Source organism: Cygnus atratus, chromosome 13, assembly GCF_013377495.2.
Source record: "Cygnus atratus isolate AKBS03 ecotype Queensland, Australia chromosome 13, CAtr_DNAZoo_HiC_assembly, whole genome shotgun sequence".
Lineage (NCBI taxonomy): Eukaryota > Metazoa > Chordata > Aves > Anseriformes > Anatidae > Cygnus > Cygnus atratus.
The window spans coordinates 5,819,945-5,844,013 of record NC_066374.1 but is presented as its reverse complement, the minus strand read 5'-3'; the positions used below and the strand labels follow the sequence as shown (position 1 = coordinate 5,844,013).

The window sequence follows — 24,069 nt, the reverse complement described above, 5'->3', positions numbered from 1 at the left end:
TCTCCAAAAAAACACTTTTTTTTTTTTTCTCCTGTTGAGGAAAGGAAAATGGGTAACTCCCCACTTCTATTACTGTCAGCTGTCCCAGGATGAGATGCTCCAAAATAAGAGCAGAGAACAGGACTCAGGGGAGCTGCTTCTCTCCCCACCCCTTAGGACAGGACCCCAAGGGCATTTGAGGGGTTAAAAGGCGGCGGATTCAAGCTGGGAGGAGTGACGCCAACCCAGCGGGGGAGCCAGGATCAGGCTTGGCTGGCTGTCGCAGGTAGCTTGGGGACACGGGGCACAGCGCTGCGGGAGGGATGCTAAATCCTCCGCTCGCCTCCACTCATGGGGAGAGATTATCCTAGAGCCAAGGGGGTCTCGCATCATCCTCTGATACCGCTTATGTTGTGGCAGTGCATGGCCAGGGGTCTGCATCCTCATCCCTATGGCGAAAATCCCTCCTAAAACCTGCTGGAGGCTTAGTCCCAGACCCTTCCTTTGGGAGCATCCCTAAACTTTTCTCCTCTGCACATTCATTCCGGTTCCCAGCCCTCCTCTTCGGAGATGCTGCGGTCAATAACTCCCCAGGAGGCTGCTATTCTCCCTCCGCTTCCCACCCTCCCACTTGTCTCGGCATCTCCGCATTCATGCCTCTCGGCCCTCCCTCGGCAGCCGGTGAGGAATAAAGCGGCGCGGGCTGAGCACGACGCGGGCTGCGCCAGGGATGCTGTGAGCCGGCGGAGGGAAAGCCTGAATCACCGCGCGCCTCGAGGTGGGAGTGAGAGATTGGGGCTGAGAGAAAGGGAGGACAGGACGCACACGTGCTGTTCGGAGGCAGGCGCTGGCAGCCAGCCGGCGGTCGCTGGGATTTGGGCACCTCGTTCCTTTCTGCGCCTTTAAAGCCTGCGCTGAGAGCGATGTGGAGAAGAGGAGGGACTGGTTGGAGCGTGGAGACGCGGCGTTGAGGCTCTGCCCGGAGCCCAGGCTGAGGGATGCTCTCAGGGCTGCCTTCACCCCTCCTGGAGGAGCATCTCTGGAGGCATCCCATGTAGACGGAGAAATGCTCAGCAAAAAAATGAGCCTGGAAGGGCTCAGCTGGGTGCCACTGGAGGGCAGAGGCCCTGGTCACTGCTGGCCTTCTGCTGGCGTGAACTGGGAGGGAGCCACTGAGGTCAGTGGGATCCTCCTGGTTAGTGCCCACGTGCTGTGCCGTCTTCTGCCCCGCCAGCCCGTCCCGCTGCCACGCACCCAGACCTGCCCTGCCCTGGGAAGTGGGTTCTGTGCTGGCTTCAGCCCAGCTCCTCAGAAATGGGTCCTCAGCATCCCCCGAGCTGCTGATGTTGTTTGCCAGGCCAACAAACACCACTAGAAAAGGATTCAGGAGGGCTCGAGGGGAACAAAGTGAGGCTGGGAGCTCCAGCAGGGTCCGTAGCCCCGTCCAACATGCAGAGGTCTTGTATCTTCAGAGCTGCTAATCCCCGTCCAGTTACCTCTGGATGGGGCCGAGGGGTGTCACAAGGGTCCTCAGTGCACCCAAGCCTCAGAGCAGGCAGCACGAGGAGGGAGGGCGCAGCGTTTGGGACAGAAGGTCCCCATCCCGTAAGGACCTTGAGGCTGAGGTTTGTTTCTGGGAGAACAGAGAGCCGGGGGCTGGTGTGGAGGAGCCTGGCATGCAGAAGCCCCTTCCCAGCCTCTGAGCTTCTATCACAGGAGCTAATTTGGTCATCGGCGTGGACTTTTTAGTAGAGTAAGGTGTGGACAGCATCCAGGCTCTACTGATGCTCCTGAGATGCCCAGGAAGAGGTGACTGGGACGGGGATCAGAGGGCAGGTGACGGTGCCCATCGCCTGGCCAGTTCCGTGTCGAGGTGACAGCGCGCGTCGCTCCCAGCCCTTGCTCCCATGGCCAAACCCGACACAGCTCGGCCACGGCGACTGATCTGAGGGCTTACGCCGGGCTGCCACCCGCGGCCCCCGGGGACCAGGGCCGGGGAGAGCGGGGCCGTGCTGGTGGGCGCGGAGGGGGGAAGCGGAGCCCGAGAGGAGACGGAAATGTTTAAATAGCGCCTGCTGCATCCCGCAGCTCTCGGCTCTGTTGCAGTCATTATCTGGGGAGCGGATGCACAGGGCTCTGTGGGGACCGCTAATGGGCCGATTCAATTTCAGCTGGATGACGCCACTTAGGTAAGCATTAAGAGCTCCAGCTCCGGGAAGGCGAGCGGCAGAGAGAGAGAGGGAGAGCGAGAGATGCTAACGGGCAGCAATAAATCCCTCCCTCCCTCCCATCCTCCACGCTGCCCCCATTCACAAGGAGCTCCGGGGAGCTGCCTGCATTCACAAACCCGGCCCGGGCAGCCCTCCCGGGCTCTCCCTCGCTGCCCCCGGCTGCGGGGCCGGGGGGGCGGGCGGTGCCCCCCGCCCATGCCCGTCGCCCGCCCCTAGGCAGCCCCGCGGCGGGGGCTGGCGGCGGCTGGGCACGGCGGATGGAGCGGCGGCGGGGTGAGTGGGGACGGGGCGGGGGGCACGCGTGGGCGCTGGGGCGCGGGGGTGGCCGCGGGGGAGGAACGGGGAGCAGGAAGAAATAGGGAAAAAGGTGGGAAAGGGGGGTGCCGGCTGCCAGCGCGGGGTGCGTGGGTTCGGGGTGTCCCGCGTGGGGGGCGTGCGGGGAGGGCTGCGGGCGCCCGGAGGCGGCGGGGATGGGCACGGGGGTGCGGGTGGGAGCCCGGCCACGCGTGGGCACCGGGGGGCGCCGGAGGGGAGAGCGTGGGTGAAGCCCCCCTCTTCTCCCACCTGGGAGCTCTGCGAGGCTCGGCCCCGGCTCGCAGCCGCCTCCAGCGCCTGTAAATCATTTGCTTTTACGATCCCCTCCTCTGGCCCATTATCACACGAACTTTATATGTTTGGGGCTGCTGGCGGCCATAAAGCTCGCCCGGTTTCCGGGGCTGGCATGCCCGCTTGGCAGGCAGGGTGTGAGGAGGAGGCTGGGGACACGCTGCCCCGGTCCCCCCCCCGGCCGGGCAGGTAGGCAGGGAGTGGGGACAACGCTTTGGGGACAGGGCAGGGACCTGCTGCAGCCCCCCCAGCCCGGCTGGTTTCTGTCTGGAGCAGGGAGGGATGGGAGCAAGTGGGGTCCCCACCCCGCTCATCCAGCCCCTCTTCCCCCATCCCACTGTACCAGGGGACCCACAGGTCCTCCACCCCCATTTCATGTCTGCTCAGGTCCCAGAAGGGGACACCTCTGTCTAACCCCTGCGTCTGGGGATGGTAGGTCCAGGAGCATCCGGACCCTGCTGTGGGTCCTCCTAGGACTTGTCACGCCCTGGGTGCTGCATCCAAGGCCGGGACCCAGATCCCAAGTGTCCCGGCTGCAATGCGCTGTGCGTTCCTACTGCCTGCTGTCCCCCCCACCTTGCAGTGTCCGCCGCGCTGCTCCTCCTGCCTAAGCATGGCTCTCGTGTCTCCTGAGCTCTGCTTCTTGCCTGGAGGATTGGGCGTAGCTGTGCTGGGTCTGCTCTTTGCCTGCTCTCAGTTTCTCAGTTCCACTCTTTCCATCCCCGTGGGACCCTCCACTGTCCCTGGTCTCTCCCTTTGGCTCACAACTTGCTTGAAGCCCCCCACGGGAACCTGCCCAGAGCCCCCCGTCTGCCTGGCTGGAATCCTAAAGCCCAAATCCCACCAAATCCCAGCACCCAGGATGGAGGGGACGGACACCCAGATGCGAGGAGCCCCTCCTGCACTGGGTGTAAATCATTGTGATCCCCCCCGAGATGGGATCTGGGTCCCGAGGGACACAGGACCCCACTGAGGTGGCTCTGCTCCCTCCTGCACGGTCCCATCCACAGATGTGCCACATCTCCGCAGGGGTCCGGAGCGCTCCAGCTCTCCAGCCCTTGCCTCAGCAAGAGCCTCCGGGTGATGTGCTCAGCGGCAGCAGGTAACAGAAGGCAGGAGGCTGTTTCCCATCCTGGAAGCATGTTCACAAAAATTGTCTGGGCCAGCCGTGCCCTCTCAGCTCACCTTGCTATTGCCGCTAAAGAAATCGGTACCAAACCAGCTGTGGGCAGCCAGGGAGAGTGACCCCCTCGCTGCCCGCATTGCCCTGGATGGGGCGAGCATCTCGCTCGAGACAGCTTGGAGATGGGCTCCTTGCAAAGGAAAAAACAACAAATCTAAGCAGATTGGTTGCCTTTTCTTTCCGGGAAGGGGGATGGGAGAGGGCAGATCTTGCTTTAACAGTCGAAGTAAGTTGCCTTTGCTTTTCCCTGCTCTTCAAGGTCAGCCTAGCTAATGAAAATCAATCTTCCCTCTGCCTCTCTCTGCTGCATGAGCAGATTCTACCTGTGGCCCCTCACCTACTTGAAAGCCACTGCCTGGCCTGCTGGCCACAGGGAGCTTCCTATCGAAACACAGCCTTCCTGTGGGCACCGTGACAATATCGGTGTCACCCGTGGATCACACATTTGATCTGCCAGAAAATGGCTTTGTCCCGGGGAAGCTGGCTGCACACGAAAAGCACATATCCGACGTTGAAATCTGGACATGATTTTGCTGGGGGGAAAGCTTCTGGATGGGTACTGGCATGCAATGAAGGGCATCCCTGCTGCTGCTCCATTTTTGCGTGGCAGCTTCAGTGCAGGAGCAAGACAAGCTGCTAAATCAGCTTTGCCAGCTTCACACTGTGCTTGTGGTGGGGTTAAGGAGACACTTGCCCTTCCTTGGTGTTCAGGATGGGGATGCAAGTGGGAAACCTGGACCCTGCAGTGGGAGATGCCAGGACTAGGGGAGTCCCAGTCCCTGGCCAAGCACATGTCGTATTAGTGGTGATTTGTTGCTGTTGCTGCTTGAAATCAAATGTGTTTGGTTCCCCTCCTTCTCTGTGCCCCTGGCTCATGACAGTCTCCTGATCTGGAGGAGATGCTGTTCCCAGCTCCGGCACTGGACAAGCCTCAGCTTCACATTTCCCCTCCTCTAGGGAGGAAGGACAGCGCCCATCAGTGCTGGCAGGAGGATGGGGAACCTCCTCGGGAAGGACATGGAAAGCATGGGGAGATGCTGCACCCTCCTTTGTCAAGGGACAGCTCTCACAGTCCCGCTTTTTGGAAATGTCCGGGCCAAAGTCTCCCCAGGCTCAGGAGTACTTTGAGGCTTGCTGTGGGAATAACTTCGTTAGGAGCTCTGCGGTCAGTCTTTGCTCCCAGGGCTGTAGGGACGGTCTCGTTATGAAATGTAACATGAATGTTTTCTCTGTCTTCCTGCCCTGTTTTAGGATTTTTATATGTGCCCTGATGCCGCAGGGTCTCTTTGCTCCTGGAAATGCAGCTCTCTTCCAGTGTGGCTGAGCTCAGCTGCGACGAGACGATGGACCCACCCGCCGAGGACTTCCAGCAGGTCCTGTCCATTGACCAAATCCGCTCCATCCGTGCCAGCAACAACTACGTGGAGAGGCCGGCTGCCTGCTTCCAGCAAGCCCGCTCCAACCCGTCCCTGTCGCAGCCACCGCACAAGCAGGAGTGGCCTCAGGACCGCCTGGTGTCTTCCACCTTCCCGGACCTGCACCGCAGCCACAGCCAGCAGCACCAGATGCCACCCCTGCAGCAACCCATGAGCCATTCCAGCACGGCCAGCTCCGTGTCCCAAAGCACCACCGCCTCCGACCAGCGCCTCCTGAGCAGCCTGACACCGTCCCACTCGGGCCACTCGCTCATCCGGACGCAGCCCCGGGCCGGCGAGCTGAAGCCGGAGGAGTCTCCGCTGAAGGGGGCGGTGGAGAAGCCCAGCCTGCACGCCGGGCACCTCTTCATCTGCGAGGAGTGCGGGCGGTGCAAGTGCGCCCGCTGCACGGCCGCGCGCAGCCTGCCCTCCTGCTGGCTCTGCAACCAGCGCTGCCTCTGCTCCCCCGAGAGCCTCCTCGACTATGGGACTTGCCTCTGCTGCGTCAAGGGTCTCTTCTACCACTGCTCCACCGACGACGAGGACACCTGCGCCGATGACCCCTGCTCCTGTGGGCCGGGGTCCTGCTGCGCCCGCTGGGCTGCCATGAGCTTCCTCTCCCTCCTCATGCCCTGCCTCTGCTGCTACTTTCCCACCTTGGGGTGCCTCAAACTTTGCCAGCGGGGTTACGACGGCCTGAAACGCCCCGGCTGCCGCTGCCAGACCCACACCAACACGGTGTGCAGAAAGATCTCCTCCTCCAGCGGCACGCCTTTCCCCAAGACGCTGGATAAGCCGGTATGACCCTCCCGGGGAGGAGAAGCAGGCTTGATTCCTCTTCCTCCTCCTCTCCCCTTCATCCCTGTCCTCCTTTGGCTCCCTCCGCTCTGCTGTGCTCCCCCTGCCCACCGCCTCCTCTTGGGAACGAGACTCAGGGTCCCCCGGCCACCAGGAGCACGCAGGCTGTGGCTCTTCCCACGGGAGGAAGAGGTGGTTCCACGCATCCCAAGCCGGAGTCCTCCAGGAGCCTGGACTCGTTCTCTCCTCCTCTCCTTCCAGCACTTTTCATGGGTGGTCTCCACTTTCTGCCACTGCCCACAGCCCACTTCCCCAGGTGCTGCAGGGCTCCCCCAGGCAGCAGCGGCTTCCCCGCCTGCTTGGAAGCCACTGGGAGATGCCAGCTAGCTCTGAAATGAGATGGCATCTCATTTTGTGCTGCCTCCAAGAGGAAGGGAAGGTGTGGGAAGCTTTCGAAACCTTTTGGCTCCCGCCCAGCTGCAGCGAGGGGAAGGTCCCCCTGGGATTTGATGGAGAGCGAGATGCTGGTTTGAAATAGCCATTCATTCCTCCACGCCTGGAGGTGCAGTGCTGGAGGGGCTGCCTCCAAAGTGCAAACCTGGTGGGATGGGAGGGGGTTGGTGCTCCCCCCAAGCTCTGTCCCATCACTGAGCAGATGCTGCACCTCCCCTTCTACCCTCACAGGCTTGTCCTTGGGGGTAGGGTGAAGTAGCCATGGGGATAGGAGCTTTGTCCCACCATCCTGTTCCCTAGATCTGCCTTCTGCCTGTCTGGTACCTTCCACCAGCACTGAATTCACTTTAAAAGAGTCCCTAAACCCAACTATCAACAGCCAGCGCTGCTCTCCCTGCCACTTAGCACTGATGTGGGGGGACTCCCCAGTGGGGGGGCCCTGCTTTGGGTTGGGGAAAATGGAGAGCAGAAAGGGATGTCCAAAGACGGGAACCTGACCTTCCCTCCCTGCGGAGGTTGCCTTTGAGTCCTCGCCTTGCTTTCCTTTGCCATCAGCGTGCCACACCACCACCAGTGTCACTGCTGAGGGCATTCTGTGACAGCGTTGGCAAACTGGAAATGGGGCTGAACCGAGCCCTTGGGCTGGGCCATCTGCAGACCAGAAGGAAACCTGAGACAGGGTCAGTGCTCCATGATTTATGTGCTATGATAAAAAGTCAATCCCATTGCTGCAGCTGGGGGGCGATCCTCCCGGACCTGGACCCCCATCTCCGCTTGCATCGGCCATGGGTCGGGGGAGTTTGGAGCTGGGATGCTGTCCCAGCGCTCGGCTCTGCCCACCCGTCCCTCCCTCAAGACGTGTGTGTGCGGAGGGAAGTGAATGGTTCCCCTGGAGAAATATATGCAACGTCTCCCTTGGCTTCCTCCAAGACCCTGCCGTCCAGGGCTTGCCCATTGCATTCACTCAGCCACCTCTTTCCGTAGAGTTCTGTGGATCTATTTTTGTATATATAAATATAACGTTAGGATGGCTAGGACTATTACTAATAATATCCATGATACTGCTGTGAATGGTGCCAGATGCAAGGTTTGGCTTCCTGGTACACTTGCACATGCTGGAAGATGATTTCCAAGTCTGTTTATTGCTAATCCTAGACCTTTAGTTCCTGGGTAGTCGGGAGAGGGGGACAGGGAGGTTTGCAGGCTGCAGAGAGGGGGTAGGATTTAGTGCTGGCTTGCAGTGAGCCAGGAGGTAGGCTTTCATGATGGGATTCATCTTCCCATACATTTGCTATCTAAAATCCGCGTCTGATCCAAGCTCCCTCTGCTGCAGAAAAAAGCAGCTCCAGGGAGTGATTCATCCCCCTTGAAAACATTAATTAAATCGTGCTCTGGCGGTGCCCGACTCCCTTGACTCTAAGGGACCCAGATGTTGAACTTGTGGCAGGGGAGGTGGATCCCATCCGTGGTGTGAAGTTTGTGCCTGGGGCGTGTTACGGGCACGACTGAGATCCTGACCCTGGTCTCACCTGGAGCCTGAGGGGTGCTGATGGAAGATGTTTCCTCTGGCCAGACAGAGAGCCCACCTCCGTGAGTGGTAGGGAATTCAGGGTGGTGCTGGGGCTTGCAGCAAGGATCTCCTGGTGTTCAGAAGGGAGAAGATGATGCCCGAGCAGTTTGCAGGTCCTCCATGGCCAGCCATTTGGGTTTTAAGGCAATAACCTTCTCAGAAAATAGCCTGTAGGTGTCTGTACCACCACAAGACAAGTCCATCTCTGTGGCATTGGTTGTAAAATATTTTGCAAATGTATTTTTCCATATGCCAACAGTTGCTTGGCTCCCTATTTCCAAGCAGTGTTTCGGGGAGAGACTTCCACCAAGAGGCACCCTTCCTTTTCAACACTCTGTTCACTTCTCTATTGGCGCTGATTAAACTTATTCCTCCTAGAAAGTGTAAATCTTTTTAGGGTAAAAATCCAACCCCCCCCCCCCTTTTTTTTTTCCATTGAGGATTTGAACTGTCTCACTTCAATGAGAATGTGAAATAGTTCATTGAAACTTTTAGAAGAAAACTAATGAACAGAATTTTCCAACTTGCTCTACTTTGATTTTTTTTCCTCCTCCTTTTTAAATGGAGCTGTCTTGTAAATTTAGTTACCACCTCTGTATCTTTGCAATTCATTGCTTCCTCTCCTGATGGTGGAATGACTCAACATGTGAAGCTTCATCATTTTCACGGCCTCCCAAGTCATGCAAGCATGGGGTGACCTCCCCCAGGTGCTGGAGCTGCCGGATGAGGAGATGGCTGTCCAGATACCAGCTCCTCAGCGCCAGTTTGGCTTGGCACCAGCATGGCGAGGTGGAGCCCTGCACTACAACTGCAGCAAATTTGCCTTCTGTGATTGATAAGAGGCCAGGATGTCTTCTGCTTAATGGGCTTTTTCTGGGTCAGTGCGGAAGTCCCATTTCCCATAGGGAACCATGCCACAGCCTGGGCGCAGGGCTGCGGAGTCCGGCCAGGTCTCTTGGATGTCTGATCTGCAAGAAATGCCAAGTCTGTGAGATATATCGTATGGAATATGGGGCACGCAGACGGGCATTGACAGGAAGGGAGCCCCGGGTGGGCACGGAGGGCTGTCAGGCCATGCAGGGCTCGGTTTGGCTGTGTTGAGGGTAAAATGCAGAGCCACGTCCAGGTCTTATAGTTGCATGGGCTGGAGATGTTCAGGACTGTCTGGCCCTACCCTGTTCATGGAGGCTTCATGCGGGGTTACTGCTTCCTGCTCATCTGGAGGGGCCTCGAAGAGCTCCCATTACTTGCTCTCGGCAGAAAAGACAGGTTGGGATTTGCCAAAAGCTCTCAGAGGAGGCCAGCTCTGGTTCTTTGAGCTCTTCTGCTGTCAGGAAGACTGTGGGCAGTCTCTGATCATTTTTTTTTTTTTTTTTCTCCCAAGCTTTTCCTAATGTCTTCAGACCAGATCCATCCTGCTCCTTCCCCATCTCTGCCTGCCAGATAGTTTGGTTTCCCTTTCGAGAGGACTCCAATTTTGGTTGGAATTGTGAGCCCCTTTCCTGCCCCACCCTGTAATGAGTCAGATAACATCTGCTCCAGATGTTTGTTTGCAGCTGCTTGTCCTGACAGTTTGGGTTTCTCTCTGTCCCGACGTGTCTTTTCTGGTTTTCTTTTTGGAGAGTCACATGTCAAGTCCTCTGTTTTCCCTGCACCCCTGTGACCCGACAAGGATGGATCTGCTTCACAAGAGAGCATTTCTCCACGTTGTGTGTCTGTGCTGGTCGTGGGCTCCTTTTCCAAGAAACATGTTAGGGCAAATTTAAGGAAAGAGAGACTCAGGTGCCAAAGGAGCAGGAGGCAGGGCAGGAGCTGCTGAGCAGGACCTGAGCTCCCCCTGCTCTGCTCTTCCCATCCGGATCTCCAAAGACTCCTGATGGTGCTTGCTCTGTGCCATTCCCCCAGCCCCGCTCCCCTCCTTCAATACTGGTAAATGTATGGACACTGTTGAGGAGAGGTTACTGGGGACCGGGGTGAAGACTCCATCCCATACCAGCTCCTCCAGCCCTCCTGGTGGAAGGGCAGAGGTGCTCCTTGGGCTGCTGCTCGGGTTGCCACCTACCCCTGAGAAACCTTGGTGCCTCGCATCAAAGCAGAAGCTGGCAGCTAAGGATCACCCAAAAAAAATAATAAAATTGATTTGTAGCGTTGGGTTTGGGGGGGAGAAGCTCTTTGGGATTGTATTCTCCTATCCCCATAAAATCCTGTTGAGTTGGCTCTTCCCCATCCTCAAGTATGATCCCAAAGACCGGTGGGGAAGTGTCATCGACCAAAAGATGCCAAAGCACAAAATTACAGTTTGCAGACAGCTGCTTTAGTGCAATAAAGAGGGATGAGTGGCGGGGCGAGAGAAGCTGCTGTAGGGTTTGTGCGAGTGGGCTGGCCCGGGGGGGGATGCGCCATGCCCCAGCCTTGTTTCCAGCATCTGCTCTGTTAGGTTGCTCGCTCTCTCTGGTCCGTGGGTGTTTTGAGGCTGCATTGGATATTGGAAGGTCTTTTTGTGATCAGCGTGTGGGGAAAGTAGAGAAGGATGTACCCCCTACTCCCCACCCCAAAGCCCATTGGTGCTTTTTAGTAGGCTCCAGGTGAGGCTCGCCTCCTTCTGGGAGCCCACGGAGCCCACTCCTGCAGGATGCTCGCAGCAGCTGCACGTTGCTGGTTGGGATCTGAACCAGAGCTGTGCTCTCCTTTGGGCTTGGCATGGTTTGGGGTACTTTTCAGTGAGCATTGGGATCTCTTGCAAGCTCCGTCTCCTTCTAGTAACCGCTCTGTGCCCCCAGAGCAGGAACCTGCCCAGGCGAGGCTTGGTCTGCCTGGGGTGCTTGTCACAGAAGAATCCCCTGAGGGCATAATCCAGGGGGCTGAAAGGTGCCCCGCAAGGGCCCGCAGGCAGGAGGGGTGTTGGATGGATGGGGAGAGAATAAATGCCCCTTAGGGGCATGGTGAATGTCCCAGTGCTGAGCCAGGGGAAGCACTGGGCTGCAGGGGCAGAGGGCTCACACTGGGTCTCCGTCCTGCTGCGCCTTCCTGCAGCACCCAAAGGGCCTCAGCAGGACCAAACCCTCCCTGGTGTTGTGGCCCCCCTGGAGCTGGCAGGGCTGGTCCCCTCCTTCCCTGCCTGGAGCCCCTTTCCCCCTTCTCCTCCCCTTCTCCTCTGCCCATCTTCTCCCAAGGGCTCCCCCAGGCCTTCATGATGCTCGGCAGACAGGCAGCCCCCTGCCTCCCCAGGGGTCCTCAGCACAAAGTTCTGCTGAGAAGACGGGTCCCCTTGGCTTCAAAGGAGGGTCTCGTAGCAAGAACCGAAGCCTCTCCTTCTCCGTTTAATTGGTACAAAGGCATTCTGTACAGTGTATAAAGAGGTCCCTCCCCGGCTGCCTTTATTTGGGTTCCTTTCTATAAGGTATAATACATGTTTATAACCTGATGGCTGTTTTTTGACAATACTCTTGTACCTTTTAAGGGGAAAAAATAAAATTAAAAAAAAAAAAAACACAAAGTATTTATTTCAAAAGTTTATTTTAAAGATAAGAAAAAATAACCTATTTATTTTAATGCACCCCCTTCTGTTTGGTTTTCTTCTCTTGCAAAGCTAATAACTGTTACTGAACCACTGCTGAGATGAAAGAAGTAATTCTATGGGTGGCTTCACAAGCCCACTTAGAGCAAATATTCAATAAAAATATATATTAATTTTGAACGTGTCTTCTTGTCTTCATGGCGGCCAGGGCATGACTCAGGCTTTGGAAGGGCTCTTAACAGGTGCTGGCTCTGCATGGGCACTGCTGGCATGGGATGGGTGGTGGTGGGGATCAGTCTGGGCTCTCCAACATCTCCCCTGGGAGCCCTTCTGATGCTCAAAAAAACCTCACGAATCTCAGTGAGTGCTTCCTTGCTGTGAATGGCCCAGATCCTTGAGACAGGGTGGGTTCCTGGGCAGCAAAAGGAGGGAGTGAGGTAAGAAATCGCTGAGATCTGGGGGATTTTGGTCACCACGACACATCTCTGAAGCCCTTCTGCTGCCAGGAGAATTGGGGTGCTGCCACAGGGCAGTGGACATCTGCAGGAGGAACTGTGGCTTGTCCATAGCTGTCTCTCCCCACCGGCTGCAGGAGGCACCTCAACGATGTGTTTGGCCTCTGAGGGACAAATCTATGCCGCAGCACCAGCAGCTGCTGGAGCAGACGTGCCCGGATCTGCCTGCACATTACAGGCCAGTGTTAAATGCATCTGCATGTGCAGAGCCCAGTAACAACTTCTCGGCTCAAGAGTATCTTCTGTTCACGTGGAGCTCCCCTGCCACACAGATGCTGGATCTTTATTCAGGCACTTCCAGGGCATAAAGTCCCTTCCTATAGATTCAGTGGCCAATGAAGCCCACGGATAGTGGCACTTCCCGTAGCCCAGTCTGAACTCCCTGGCTTCAGTGCCCAGCCCTTGACCCTGTCTCCTCTTTCACAGGATGGTTTTGCTGAGGTAGACCTGTGCTCAAGACCCCTCTCAACCTTTGTGCTTCACTAAAAGCTTGCATTCTCCAAGCCTCACACCATAAAGCCTTTTCTCAGTCTGTTTCATTGGTTTTGGAGTCCTCTTTGTACCATCTCTGGTGCCAGAGTGTGCTTTCCAAAACATGTGCCAAGGCCTCAGCCACAGCATTTGGGATTTGCTTCAGGGCTTTGGAGGACAGATCTGAGTCCAATCCCTGCTGTGACTCACTCTCCCCCTGCTTCTAAAACAAAAGATGACTTTGGGCCATTTGTCACCCATTGCCTCATTTCATTGACAGAGTCCCTCATTCTTAGACACAGCCAACCAGTTTTGTTCCTAGATGCATAGCTTTTTTTAAATATGCTGGAGCCTTTTTGGTTTGTGTAGTTCCACCTTCCCAAGCCTAATCTGTCCCTATCAGTTCACGCCACCAATCTTACTGGCATCTACGTATCTTTATGATCTGTAAATCATAGAGGAAAGTTGAAGGAAAGCTCAGGACCTGAGCCCTAATGCCAGATTAACAAAGAAGCACAGGTTCACAGACTACATGAAAAAGCTGGTAATCGCTTCCTTAGACACTTCCCTTCTCTTGCACAGAGAAATTCATGATAGTCCCAGGAATCTCAGAGTCATGGTAATTGGAAAGCAGGGCAATCTTTTGAACTGCAGTCCTTGGTGCTTCGCGCCCCTGTGCAGACCAAGGCCTCACAGGCCCAAGCACACCATGGCACACGCTGCTGGGCCCAGCGCCACGGGCTGGCTGGTGGGGCTGTGTGGGTCATGGACACGTAGCTGTGCCACCGGGGGGGTGACTCACTCTTGTCGGCTTAGCTGAGAATAATAAACCGCCTTCTCTTGGCTAACATGGCCAGATGGCGTCCAGACCCGAGCGGCTCGTGCCATGCGGTCCTAGGCCCATGAAGCCCTCCCCTGGAGGCAGAAGCAAGAGTGGGTTTCCACCCTTTTGGCGTTGAAATCTTCCCTCATCTTCTGAGGGAGCAAAACTGGCCCAATCGCAAATCTCTCCTGGATATCCAGGCATGACCCAGCACTCTGCTTGAACTGGAAACCCACCAGAAGCCAGCAGCCCTCCCCAGCCTGGAGAGCAAGGGTAGGTGTCTGCAGGCGAGAGGTTGTCTGTCTAGACAGCGGAAAGAAACAAGCCCTCTTAAGGACTCATTCATCTCTTCCTAAGATGGCTAAATAGGTCAGATGACTCATGCCCTGAAAGTGCCTATTTCTCTTCACTGACTACAAAAGGGGAAGGAGCTCTCAACAGTCCTCCGTGAGGGACGTCTGGAGGTAGCAGATCTGAACCTGGCTGCTGCTCCCGCGGGTCGGCAGGGGAATTCGGCTGTACCTGCGGATCCTAAACGCTGCCGGTGACTTCATCAGTCAGAGTGAGGAGGAGATGAAGGGATACTTAAATGCCAGCTCTTTTTAACCCTCATGCTGAAGGTGATATGGTAGGAACCTGGGCATACAGAGCTGGATAAGGTGGGGTAGAAGGTCAAATCTAGTTCCCAGCTGTCACCATAGGCTGTAGGGACCACACAGCAGAAGCTCAGGCTGGAGGAATTTGCAGAACGGCTTCTCCACAGTCACAAACATCTCCTAGGTCTTCCATAGTCACCCTCCACGTAGGGCTGAGAGCAGCTTGTTGCTCTGTAGACCTCTGGCCACTGCTCTGGCCTGAAGAAGTAAACGCTGCTTGGGTCCGAGCAGATATGAGAGCACAATTTGACAATGCCCCCAGGTCTGCTTTGCTTACAGCTGCTCAGCAAACTCTGGGATATGGGGCCCTGGAAAGATCATGGGGTTGGGATTCACCTGGAGCAGTGAGGGAGCAGCTGGGAACATCTGAAATAGCCCAAACAAGAGATAACACCTGCAAAATACTCTCCCGTGCTGAGACTGCAGCCCTGAAGATGCAGAGGGTCTTGCTCCCTATAAGCAAGAGGGTCTCCACGTCCCCAGAGATGGCAATGTGCCACGGTCCTTTTGCAAAATGGCCAGTTTGGTTATGAGCACCCCAAAATGCCTGCAGTTTATGGCACTGTCCTAATATTACAGACCCAGCGTTTGGCCCTGCAAAACATCACGAGGTTGGCTTAAAAAAATCAAGATGCAGCTCACAGCAGATTCTTGTTTTTCGCTGCTGCTTTTGGAGGCTGACTGAGTCATGCTCACAAGCCTCTTTTGCCAGACACCAGGGCTAGCAGCTTCACTGAAATAATTAAATGAGCACGGAGGTTCTCATAGGAGCCGCGGAGATGGCGGTTCAGCTGGTGTCCCAGATGTGACAGCCTGGGGAGAAGAAGTGGGACTGGACACCTCAGACACAGGTCAAAGAGCTCAGGAAACTGCAGTGTGTGGGAAGAACCCCAAATTGGGGGTTGCTGCATGAGTAGCAGTGAAGGTCTCAAACCCTGGCTCATCAGCCAGCGCTACTGTGAAGTTCCCCACTGGGGTCTGAAGAAGCAATGCTTTCTCCTGGCCAGTGGACACTCCCGTGGCCTCCTCTCTCTCCGTGTTTCTGATGCTTGGGAGATTGAGGATATTTCTTCCAGGCATGTTCAGAGCAAAACTGTCTTCCCGAAATGAACCTCAAACTGTAAATTCTCCTGGGCAGATTCTTAAAGGATTTATTTCCTGTACCCACTTCCCCTGTGTCTTGCTGTTATTCGTAAGGACATTTGCATGAAACAGTAGGATCTCTGTCTTTTGATGTGCAATTATCATCTGCAGAAATGACTAATCAATTAAGGACAGTCACTACCAGGCTTTCTATTTATTTCTTTCTCATTGAAACCAGAGTGAATGTGCCCTTTTTCACAAGGAAAATGCTGTTTTTTTCCAGCCATCGCTGCTGAAAACTCCCCGACGGATCTGAAAATTACATCATGCCCTTCTTGGTCCCTGCTGCTGTCACCATCAGTGCTGAGCTGGCCATGCTGCTGACAGTGAGCAGGCAGATGAGCAGCCCATGCCACCAGCCCTGCCAGCTCAGCAGTGCCAGAGAGAGTGGGGACATGCCAGGGATGGCTCAGATCACACTTGGAGAGCAGCTCTGGCAGGTAAAAAGGTGCCCAGTGCCGTAAGCAAGCACAAGGATATTTCGTGGTGGTCCACCGTGAGAACCCGCCGTGGGTTCAGCTAGAGGACCAACTAGATCTAAACTCCGGGTCTGGACTTCCCCTGTCATCTGGGAATTTGGATTTGGAGGGCTTTAATCACAAAGCTCTGTGTCAGAAAGCAGGAAGAATCTGTGGCTAGAGGGAGGCTGGCTGGCTTGGCTCTTCCAGACACATCTGGAATGGCATTGGCATCTCCTCCTGCCAGGAGTGTCCCCATTTCTCTGCATGGCGCCGTCTGTCCCAGCAGTTGTCCCCACCCTGTTTCGTGGAGCTAGGGCACAGATGGATGGACATCTGTGCTGGGCTGTAGAGGGACGAGAAGCTGGAGGGGCACAGCATGGTGTTGGTGTCAGTGGGAAGGAGAAAAGGGCTAAAAAGAGAGTCCATGCAAGCAGCAGGATGAGCCCTGAGCCTACCTGAACCCACCTTACCCTGAAGCTCTGATGGCTTTGGGGCATTCTTGAGTTAGATCTGCAGGCACACAGTGCTGCCCCAGATAAAAGGGTGACCATGGTTGTTGGCCAGGAGAAGTGGGCTCTGCACTGAGGGCATGGAGGCAGCTCTGTATGTGTGTGTGCACACAACACGTGGAAACTGAAATGAGGGTCCAGGAGGTCCTGGGTTCCCACCTTCATCCTGACAGCTCTGCCTGAGAGTGTTCCCCATGAAATGGAGACGAAGACTTCCCCTGACAGCACAAGCCCCCTTGTTGCTTGCACACAAACTTCACTTCTTGCACACAAACTCCTGAGCTGGCCCAGTGTTCAGCAGCTGAGGAGACAAATGAGTTTCAGAGCAATGAGGCAAGGGACAGAGCAGGTCCAGGGGCCTTGTGCTGGCCTCCTGGTCAGTAACGACAGCCAGATGTGCTTGGGGAGGAGGTTTGCAGGAAACCTTTGCAGCTTGAGCATGCTGGCACTGGTGCTTCCCTTGCTTATCGCTGTGATGAGCGCCCTGAGGAGCAGAGGGGTGGCTCGCACCCCAAGGACTTGGTTTCTCACCTGGTCACAGCTTTTCTCCAGAAACTCTGTGTGTCCCTGAGAAGGGGCAGGAAGCTGGGGGTGGCCTGGAGGATGAGAACAAGATGAAGCTGAAAGAGAAGCAGAGCTGTTTTGTAACAGTGTCCCCCAGGGAGAGATCACACCACACTGGAGAAGTGCCTCCGGAGAGGTGCAGCAGGCACGGAGGTGACCAAATGAATTGACACCAGGCAATTCTCACCGGAGCTAATGAGACAAAGTAATTGAAAATAAATGAAGGAACATGACACCTGGCTGGCGGATCAGTTATCTATAGCGTACCTTTCCTGAAATAACCGCCTCCTGAACATCATATGCTGAGGCAAAACCAAGGAGATGCACACGTAAAATAGGCCACTCCAGCAGGGACCTGAAGGCCCCTTTATTTTTAATCGAAGCAGCCAGAAGGGTTAATTAGATGGTGCGCAGCAGTGCCCTCTGTCTGGGGTATCAGCTCCCCTTGCCACCCATGGGTACCGTGCACTCAATCAAAAGTATAAAATGTCCCATCGTCCCTGTCCTTGGACAAACTCTTGGGTCACAGTGCAATGCAAAATGGGGAACTCCTTGCTCTCCAGCCTCAGGGAATATCCCAGACACCTTGGGGAGAGCCAGGACGTTTTCACCCCATGGGTCTTTGGGTATTTAGGGTAAGGGGGAAGTTTGCAACTCAGCTCAGCTCAAAAATGCCCCCTAACTGGCTTAGAGAAACCACTGGCCCCAAACTGAGAGGGTCGGGCAGAAGCGCTGTCATGACGGGAGTCAGTGTCCTGCAGAGCTTGGCACGTTCCTCCCTCTGTGGAGAGGTGGAAACAAAGGTGAGAAGGGAAGGTCTGCATGTGGCTGGGTTGGGCAGTCATGATAACACCAGGAATTAAACTCGTCAGCCAGCAGCCAGAACCATGCCACACAAATCACCCCACTGGCCCTCTCCAGGTGTTGCTGCTCAAGGTTTTGGCTTGGTCCCATCCTGCTCCTCTGGACACCTGCGAAAACAGATGCTGAGCACCTTGGGGAACCAGGAGGTTTAGCAGGACGTGAGTGCTGAACCAGTGGTCCAGGCACTTCATGGCTTGCACGGTGGTGGCCGGTGGCATGGCCATGCTCTGTCCTGCACCTCTTGGAGGTCTGCTGCTTGTGTTGGGAGTAGCTTTCTCCTGCCTATGGACATGGCACTGCACATGACCTCTGCCCGAGGCAAGCAGTGTGTTGATGTGTTGCAAACGGGGCAAGAGCACCATCAGCCTGGTCCTGCCACATGGTCCCTGGTGCCGAACACCATGGGGATGGGACCCACAGCAGCAGACAGAGAAGATGCTGTGCCGAAGGAGAATTTCTGTCTCTCTACGCTGTATTACTTGGTAGCTGGCTGTTCTTGGGGGACTGGCTTTCTCTTAGCCTTAGCTGCTGGGTTTCCCTCTCTGACAAGGTGAGGCTGGGTTAAATCTCCCTTTGGGAGCTGTTCCAGCTCTGCTGTCCCATGGAGGCACTGCAAACTTTTCCCCCTTCATCTCCTTCTAAAAATGAAAGCAAGCAGGGCAGAAAGCAGGCAGATATACTTTTTCTTTGTGCAGAGTCAAAAGAGATGACTAAGAGGCAGGTGTGTGCCTGAAGAAGGGGTGGCTTTAAAATGTGGTGGCCCTTGACTTGTGTCCCTTGCGTAGGTGAGGTTCAAACAACCCCACACACTGCCCCATACCTGAAATGTGGGGTGCAGGGACAGCTGGACATCCCCAGCATCTTCCTACAGACCCATCCTTTGGGCAGAGGCTCGGCCATGCGAGAAATTGAGCTTTTGGGGGGAGAAATTGGGTGCCTGCTTTGCAATGTCTCCAGGGCTCTTCTGTGCAGACCAAGCAATTTTTCATGGGTCCCTTCATTACAAGGGCCATCAAGACTTTGCACCCCCAAAGTGCCCAGGATATCTGAAAAGGACAGACACAAACAATTCCTTTCTTCCACCAAGATGTGCTGCTGATCTTTCCATTCTAACTTCCCAGGCATCTCAATTTTCAGTGGTTCTCTTGCTCACTTTCATTAAATGAAGCAGAGGAGTCGACAAGCAGCCAGGAGCACTGGTGTTCCAGCTGGGCTAAATTTCATGAAAAGAAAGCAAGAAAGAAAGTGAGACAGAAAGGCTCTCCCTCCCCCTCCAACAACCGCAGCTGAAATCTCGTAATGAAAACATGGCCAACGCTCTGCTCTGCCCTCTGCCCTTTACGGTGCAGGTTGCAAGGTTACAGGGACACGGTCCCCTGGTATTGATCAGGGCTCTTTTGGGCTGGCATATGGCACCAGGTTTCAAAGGCCGAGCAGCTAAAAAAGAATTAAGTGGGGGCAAAGAGTGGAACGTACCAGATTGAACTCCTGACATGCAGGGGTCAAAGATCACTGGAGATAAAGCGGGTGCTGGAATGGCCTGTGCAATGTCAAAAATAAATAAGTAAGCATTAAAAATCAAATACCCACCCCCCCACCCCCCCAGTGCCCAAGCTAAAAGCCCACCATGTTTCAGAGGGAAAGAAATGGGCTGAATGAGACTGAGAATAAATAAGGGGAAAAATGCCCCTTTTTGTACCTGGCATGAGCACAATCATGGCTTACCTGGGGTGTGGATATGGAACTTCATGAGTATTTTTTGGGGGGGGGGCATTTTACTAAATGTGCCTCAGTTCCTCAAGCACATGAAGACCAACTTGAGAAAGAAAGGGAAAGAGAGCAAGAAAATGAACGGAGGATCCAGCACCTGTGGATGTGCAGAGGCATCTCTTCTTTACCGGTAAGATGATGGGGGTGAGAAGAAAGCAGCAGCTTTACCAGTCCAGAGCAGGAGGAGATGGGAGAGGTGGAAGAAGCCAAAGAGGACTGGAAATTCAAGCTTGTGTCAAAGCATTTTTTGCTCTGCTATGAGCTGCTGTGGCCAAAGGAAGAGGCCAAGGGGCAGAGTACGTGGCAAGGGACATGTAAGGAGGTGCTGAGGAGAAACAGCCAGGTTCTGCCCCCTTCCATCAGTGGGTTCTTCTTGCATTAGGGAACACCAGGCCTGAAAGCTGGTGAAAAAGTGACCTGTGTGGTGAGTGAATCAACAGCTTCAGCTATAAAGCTCATGGGATGTGTGTCTGGACTGCATCTTAGTGAAGGCTATAGCCTTGGTAGCACTCTGAGGGTCTTGTGGATGCTTTAAGTCCAAGGTACAGCACAATGAAGATCTTAACCTGATTCAAGCTCCATCTTCATCTCCCAGTGTAATGCCAGCCTCTATCATCCCCAGAGCCATACTGAAGGTGAAAGATGGGTGGCCTGGAGCAAAAAGGCATAGAAAGGAATAAGCATCTCTGTTAACGGACCTACCCAGGACATCTTGCAGTTGTTTCAATTCTTCCCAGTGTTGCGATGCAGCATAGGAAGTCCATGGCAGTTGTGCATCTTTGTCCTCCTTCCTGTCTAGGCCACATAAGACATTAATGAATCATGTGGTGCTTTTATCTCCACCACTCAATCCTTTACTAAAGCCCCCCAAAATCGCTAGTGCTCAGTGCTGACAGCCTGTGGCTCTTTGAACAAGTTAGCGAGCTTGTTTTCCCATCTGACTTTTGTTTCCTCCTCCTCTTTTGTTCTTCTGGGGCCTTTCATATCCAGCCAAGGTGCTCTATCTTCTTCTGCAGCTCTGACTGCGGGGACACGCTCCGTCCTGCTCCTTAAGGCATCTCCTCTGTTTGGCTCCTGATAAAATGAATTGCTCAGCGTGCTGTGCAGCAGGGCCGGGTGTGTTTCCAAACGCAGGTGATGCATCCAGAGCCACGCAGTTCCACCAAAACACTTCCACTGCGAGCACCAAAGCACCTGGCCTTGAATCTCCAGCAGCAATTTTTCCACACTTGCTCTCTGGGCATTTCCAGTTATGCAGCGAGGAACAAGGATCTCCTATCATGCTGATCTTCTTCCAAATTGCTCATCAGGGTTAAAATCCATCAAAATCCAAGTGGGCTGAAAGGCAGCTCAGCAGCCAAAGAGAGCTTGGAGTGACAGGAAAGTGTCTCCCAGGGACACATCTAGGAGGTTACGTTACATCTAGCCTCTCCATTGACCTCGGTGTACCAAAGTGGATAGGCAGAATGGGATTTTGTGCCCTCATATATTGCCTCTACATCTGTGTAGGTGGAATACTCTAAATGGCATATTATCCCTTCCGCTCTGCACTTCCCTCTAGATTCGTACTTCTCATGAATGTTAGAAAATGTTCTCTAGAGCTGCTGTACGATGAGCAATCAGTGCTTAAAAATGTTGCCTTTTTTTTTTCCTCATTTTTCTTGGTGAGTTTAGTACCAGATGGTAGACTCCCAGCCCTGAGAATGAATCGACAGCATAACATGACTAGCAGCAGCGAAATCTTCCTTCCCTCTCTTCCACCGCTGAGACTCCAATGGTGCAGAGTGAATAATTTAGCAGCCATCTCTCATTCAGCAAACATTGCCGGTGAGCTGTGTGAAGATGATTTTTATTAACTGGACGGCTGGATGCAATTTTCCAGCAAACCCTGTGTGCAAACAAATTGTAGCTGACTGCTGGGTAAGTGCCAGTGCTTATGACTGTCTCCTGGTATGGAGAGATTAGATGCCCACATCCTGTTACACCATCTCCTCTGCTCGTGAATTATTTCCCAAGCCCACAAGTAACTTTGCTGGTGAACAATCATGGTTTCATATCAGAGGGAGTGTTTTCAGCAAGACACATGTTCGTGATGTTTTTTTGTTCCCTGGGAACACTTGAACAAAATCGTGCTGCCCAGCCTGGTCTGTAAAAGCCATTGCGGATACTGCTGATGGGGCTCATGGGATCTGACCAAGAAAAACATTTATGAGCCCTTTTGTTTTTTCTCCATTTGTCCATTTCCGCCTCATTCCAGCATCAGGGTGACTGCGTTAGGGGGTGAGAGTGGCATCTGGTCTCACTGGGCCCCCTGTCTTCATCTGCCACCGGCAGGAGAAGCCGTGGCCATCCTGGGGCCATGCTGCAACTGCAATAGTAGCCAAAGCCGGGCAGGTGCCACCTCCCAGGGGCAGGCTGAGCTGGTTGCAAGTGGATGTTTGGTTTTAACTTGGCTTCTTGCATGCTGACTGTTTCTTGCAACCTGCTGTAGGTCCCCACAGACGACTTCCAGTAGGGACGAAAGATCCTCCCAGCCACTGTCACTGCTACAGGCAGACGTGACAGTGGTTTTGAGGTCCTCCAGAGCTGTGCAGCTTTGCAGTTGCAGACCTAGATGTTTGCTGGGATGTGATGGATGTGAATCCTGCAGTGGGCAGGTAAGGAAAAATCTGAATTTGCTGGACAGGTGCCTGGAACATTAGGCTGTTATTGGAAACATGAGGCTTTTATGGTAAGTAATTGTAACGTTATTGGACGTTTTCCTTAAATAGTCTGCCATGCTCCCATATGCTGGCAGCCGATGCTGAGGGGAGAGGTGCGTGCAAGCTGTTTTATAGGGATCAAGAGCCCTGGTGTCTCAAACTCTGAACTGCTACCTTGCTATGACCTCCCAGGGATGTGGGGCACACATCTTCCATAGGGAGAAAGGAAAGCAACACACCAGGAAGGCAAGCAAGAATCCCAGTTCACCTAAGAAAATTAATCCCAAAAGACCCAAATGCTGTCTTTCCATGGACACGATGGTCACCATGGAAAGACAAAGCTCTTGTCTGAGGTCCCTGTTGTTTTCTCCCTGAGTAACAAGTGACCCTTTTGGCTCTTGCCAATGCAGCATGGGATCCCATGGCCCCAAGCCCCAGCATTTGAAACCATTTTGCGTTAGAAGAGCACCCAGGAAAGAACAAGCAGAGTTCAGAGACCGGCAGCAATTTGTGCAGGTATAATATAATATTCATCCTCACCTGAACCTAAGGAAGAACAAGAGCATCCCCAGAGCTAGAACCAGCAAGAACAGCTACGGCAACTAGGCCACCCTTGCTTGAAATAGCCCATGGGGAAGGATTAGCATCATTCCCCCTGAGGAGAATCCCAAAGGTTGAGATCTCACTGGGAAACTCTGATATATATATCTATATTTTGTAATATCCAGCCCGTTGATCTACTCTTTGCCACCCTCCCTTTCTGACTGTGCTGCAGGACTATACGCAGCACCTCGTCACTCGTGGTTGCTCCTGGAGTTACTCACAAGCAACGAGCCATTTCCGTGGGCACATCATCACCGTGCAGCTGTCCACAGAAGTGGGACTGCCAGCATCTGACACAGCCATAAAGAGGCAGGAAAACACCTCTGAGCTCCCCTGAAATCTGATGGAAGGGGAGAGCTTGGCATGGGATGGATCTGAGACCGAGAGGTGCAAGCGGAAGGGAGCACGCTGCACTCAGTCTTGGGGTACGGACAAGTGGGGCCATCCTGACCCTCCCGATCCCCTCAAACTGGGCTTTGCTGCAAATCAGGGCTCAGCTTCAGCATCTTGCTGTCCGAATTTTTCCCATTGCCGTCTCCCACCTTCCTCCCCGTCCTCCTCCTCCTCCCGTTGTCCTGGAAACCAGAGGCCATGACGCCTTGCCCCGGGTGACAGCCCTGTGACAAAGGCGGCTTTCACGGTGCCGGTGGGATGGGGCCATCCCTGTGCCCCTTCCTCCCTGCACAATGCGGGGCGGCGAGTGCTGGGGGTGGCCCGCCACCCCGGGGGACAGCCGGTGGCAGCCAGCCTCCGCGGGTCCTGCTGTCCTCCTACTCCTTCGCAGGTCAAGGGACAGGGTTCACCGGCTCCCCTGGGCAATGGGGCGGAGGTGGACGAAGAAGAGGGCAAGGGCTCTTTCTTGTCACTTTTGCAGGGTGGAGGCCGGGTCAGCCGTCCCTGAAACCCCTCGCACACCCTGGTGGGTCCCCAAGTGTCATTCAGCCTGAAGGAAGTTGTCCATCAAAGCCGGGGGAGGCTGTGGGAATACCTGCAGGGCAGGAGGTAGGGCCCGTCTCAGCAAAGCAGCTGGCCCTGCTGCTTTTCTCTCACCCGGCACTACCAAACCCAAGGAACTCACTGTTGCAAGCCTGGAAACAATTTCCCCACATCAGGATTTCAATAAATTTTGGGGGCTGAAAAACTTTATTTTAAGGGAAAAATCTGCTCTGCAGACAAAGGTTGGTCTGCTTGGTTGCTGCTGTGTGTGTGGCATGTCAGCAAGCCTGGTTGCAAGCC

The 24,069-nt window shown here is 54.6% G+C and overlaps 1 protein-coding gene and 2 long non-coding RNA genes across 4 annotated transcripts; 2 read left to right on the top strand and 1 right to left on the bottom strand.

The window, feature by feature from the left end:
• The first annotated feature begins 2,322 nt into the window (after window positions 1-2,322).
• Window positions 2,323-11,932, top strand: SPRY3 (sprouty RTK signaling antagonist 3). The gene is made up of 2 exons (XM_035541792.2): window positions 2,323-2,483; window positions 5,251-11,932. The coding sequence occupies exon 2, from the start codon at window positions 5,298-5,300 to the stop codon at window positions 6,216-6,218; it is 921 nt and encodes a 306-aa protein (XP_035397685.1). The 5' UTR covers window positions 2,323-2,483; window positions 5,251-5,297; the 3' UTR covers window positions 6,219-11,932.
• Window positions 11,933-18,457: 6,525 nt separating this feature from the next.
• Window positions 18,458-21,004, bottom strand: LOC118245503 (uncharacterized). Its single transcript, XR_004777872.2, has 3 exons — window positions 20,231-21,004; window positions 19,235-19,298; window positions 18,458-18,971 (listed from the first exon to the last, which is right to left on the bottom strand). It is a non-coding gene; the product is annotated as an uncharacterized LOC118245503 (long non-coding RNA).
• An 826-nt stretch (window positions 21,005-21,830) lies between these two features.
• Window positions 21,831-23,829, top strand: LOC118245440 (uncharacterized). Of its 2 annotated transcripts, none has more exons than XR_007708794.1 (3): window positions 21,831-22,185; window positions 23,006-23,258; window positions 23,708-23,829. It is a non-coding gene; the product is annotated as an uncharacterized LOC118245440 (long non-coding RNA). The 2 variants fall into 2 exon arrangements; XR_004777861.1 differs by lacking the exon at window positions 21,831-22,185 and adding an exon at window positions 22,639-22,746.
• Window positions 23,830-24,069: the final 240 nt, after the last annotated feature.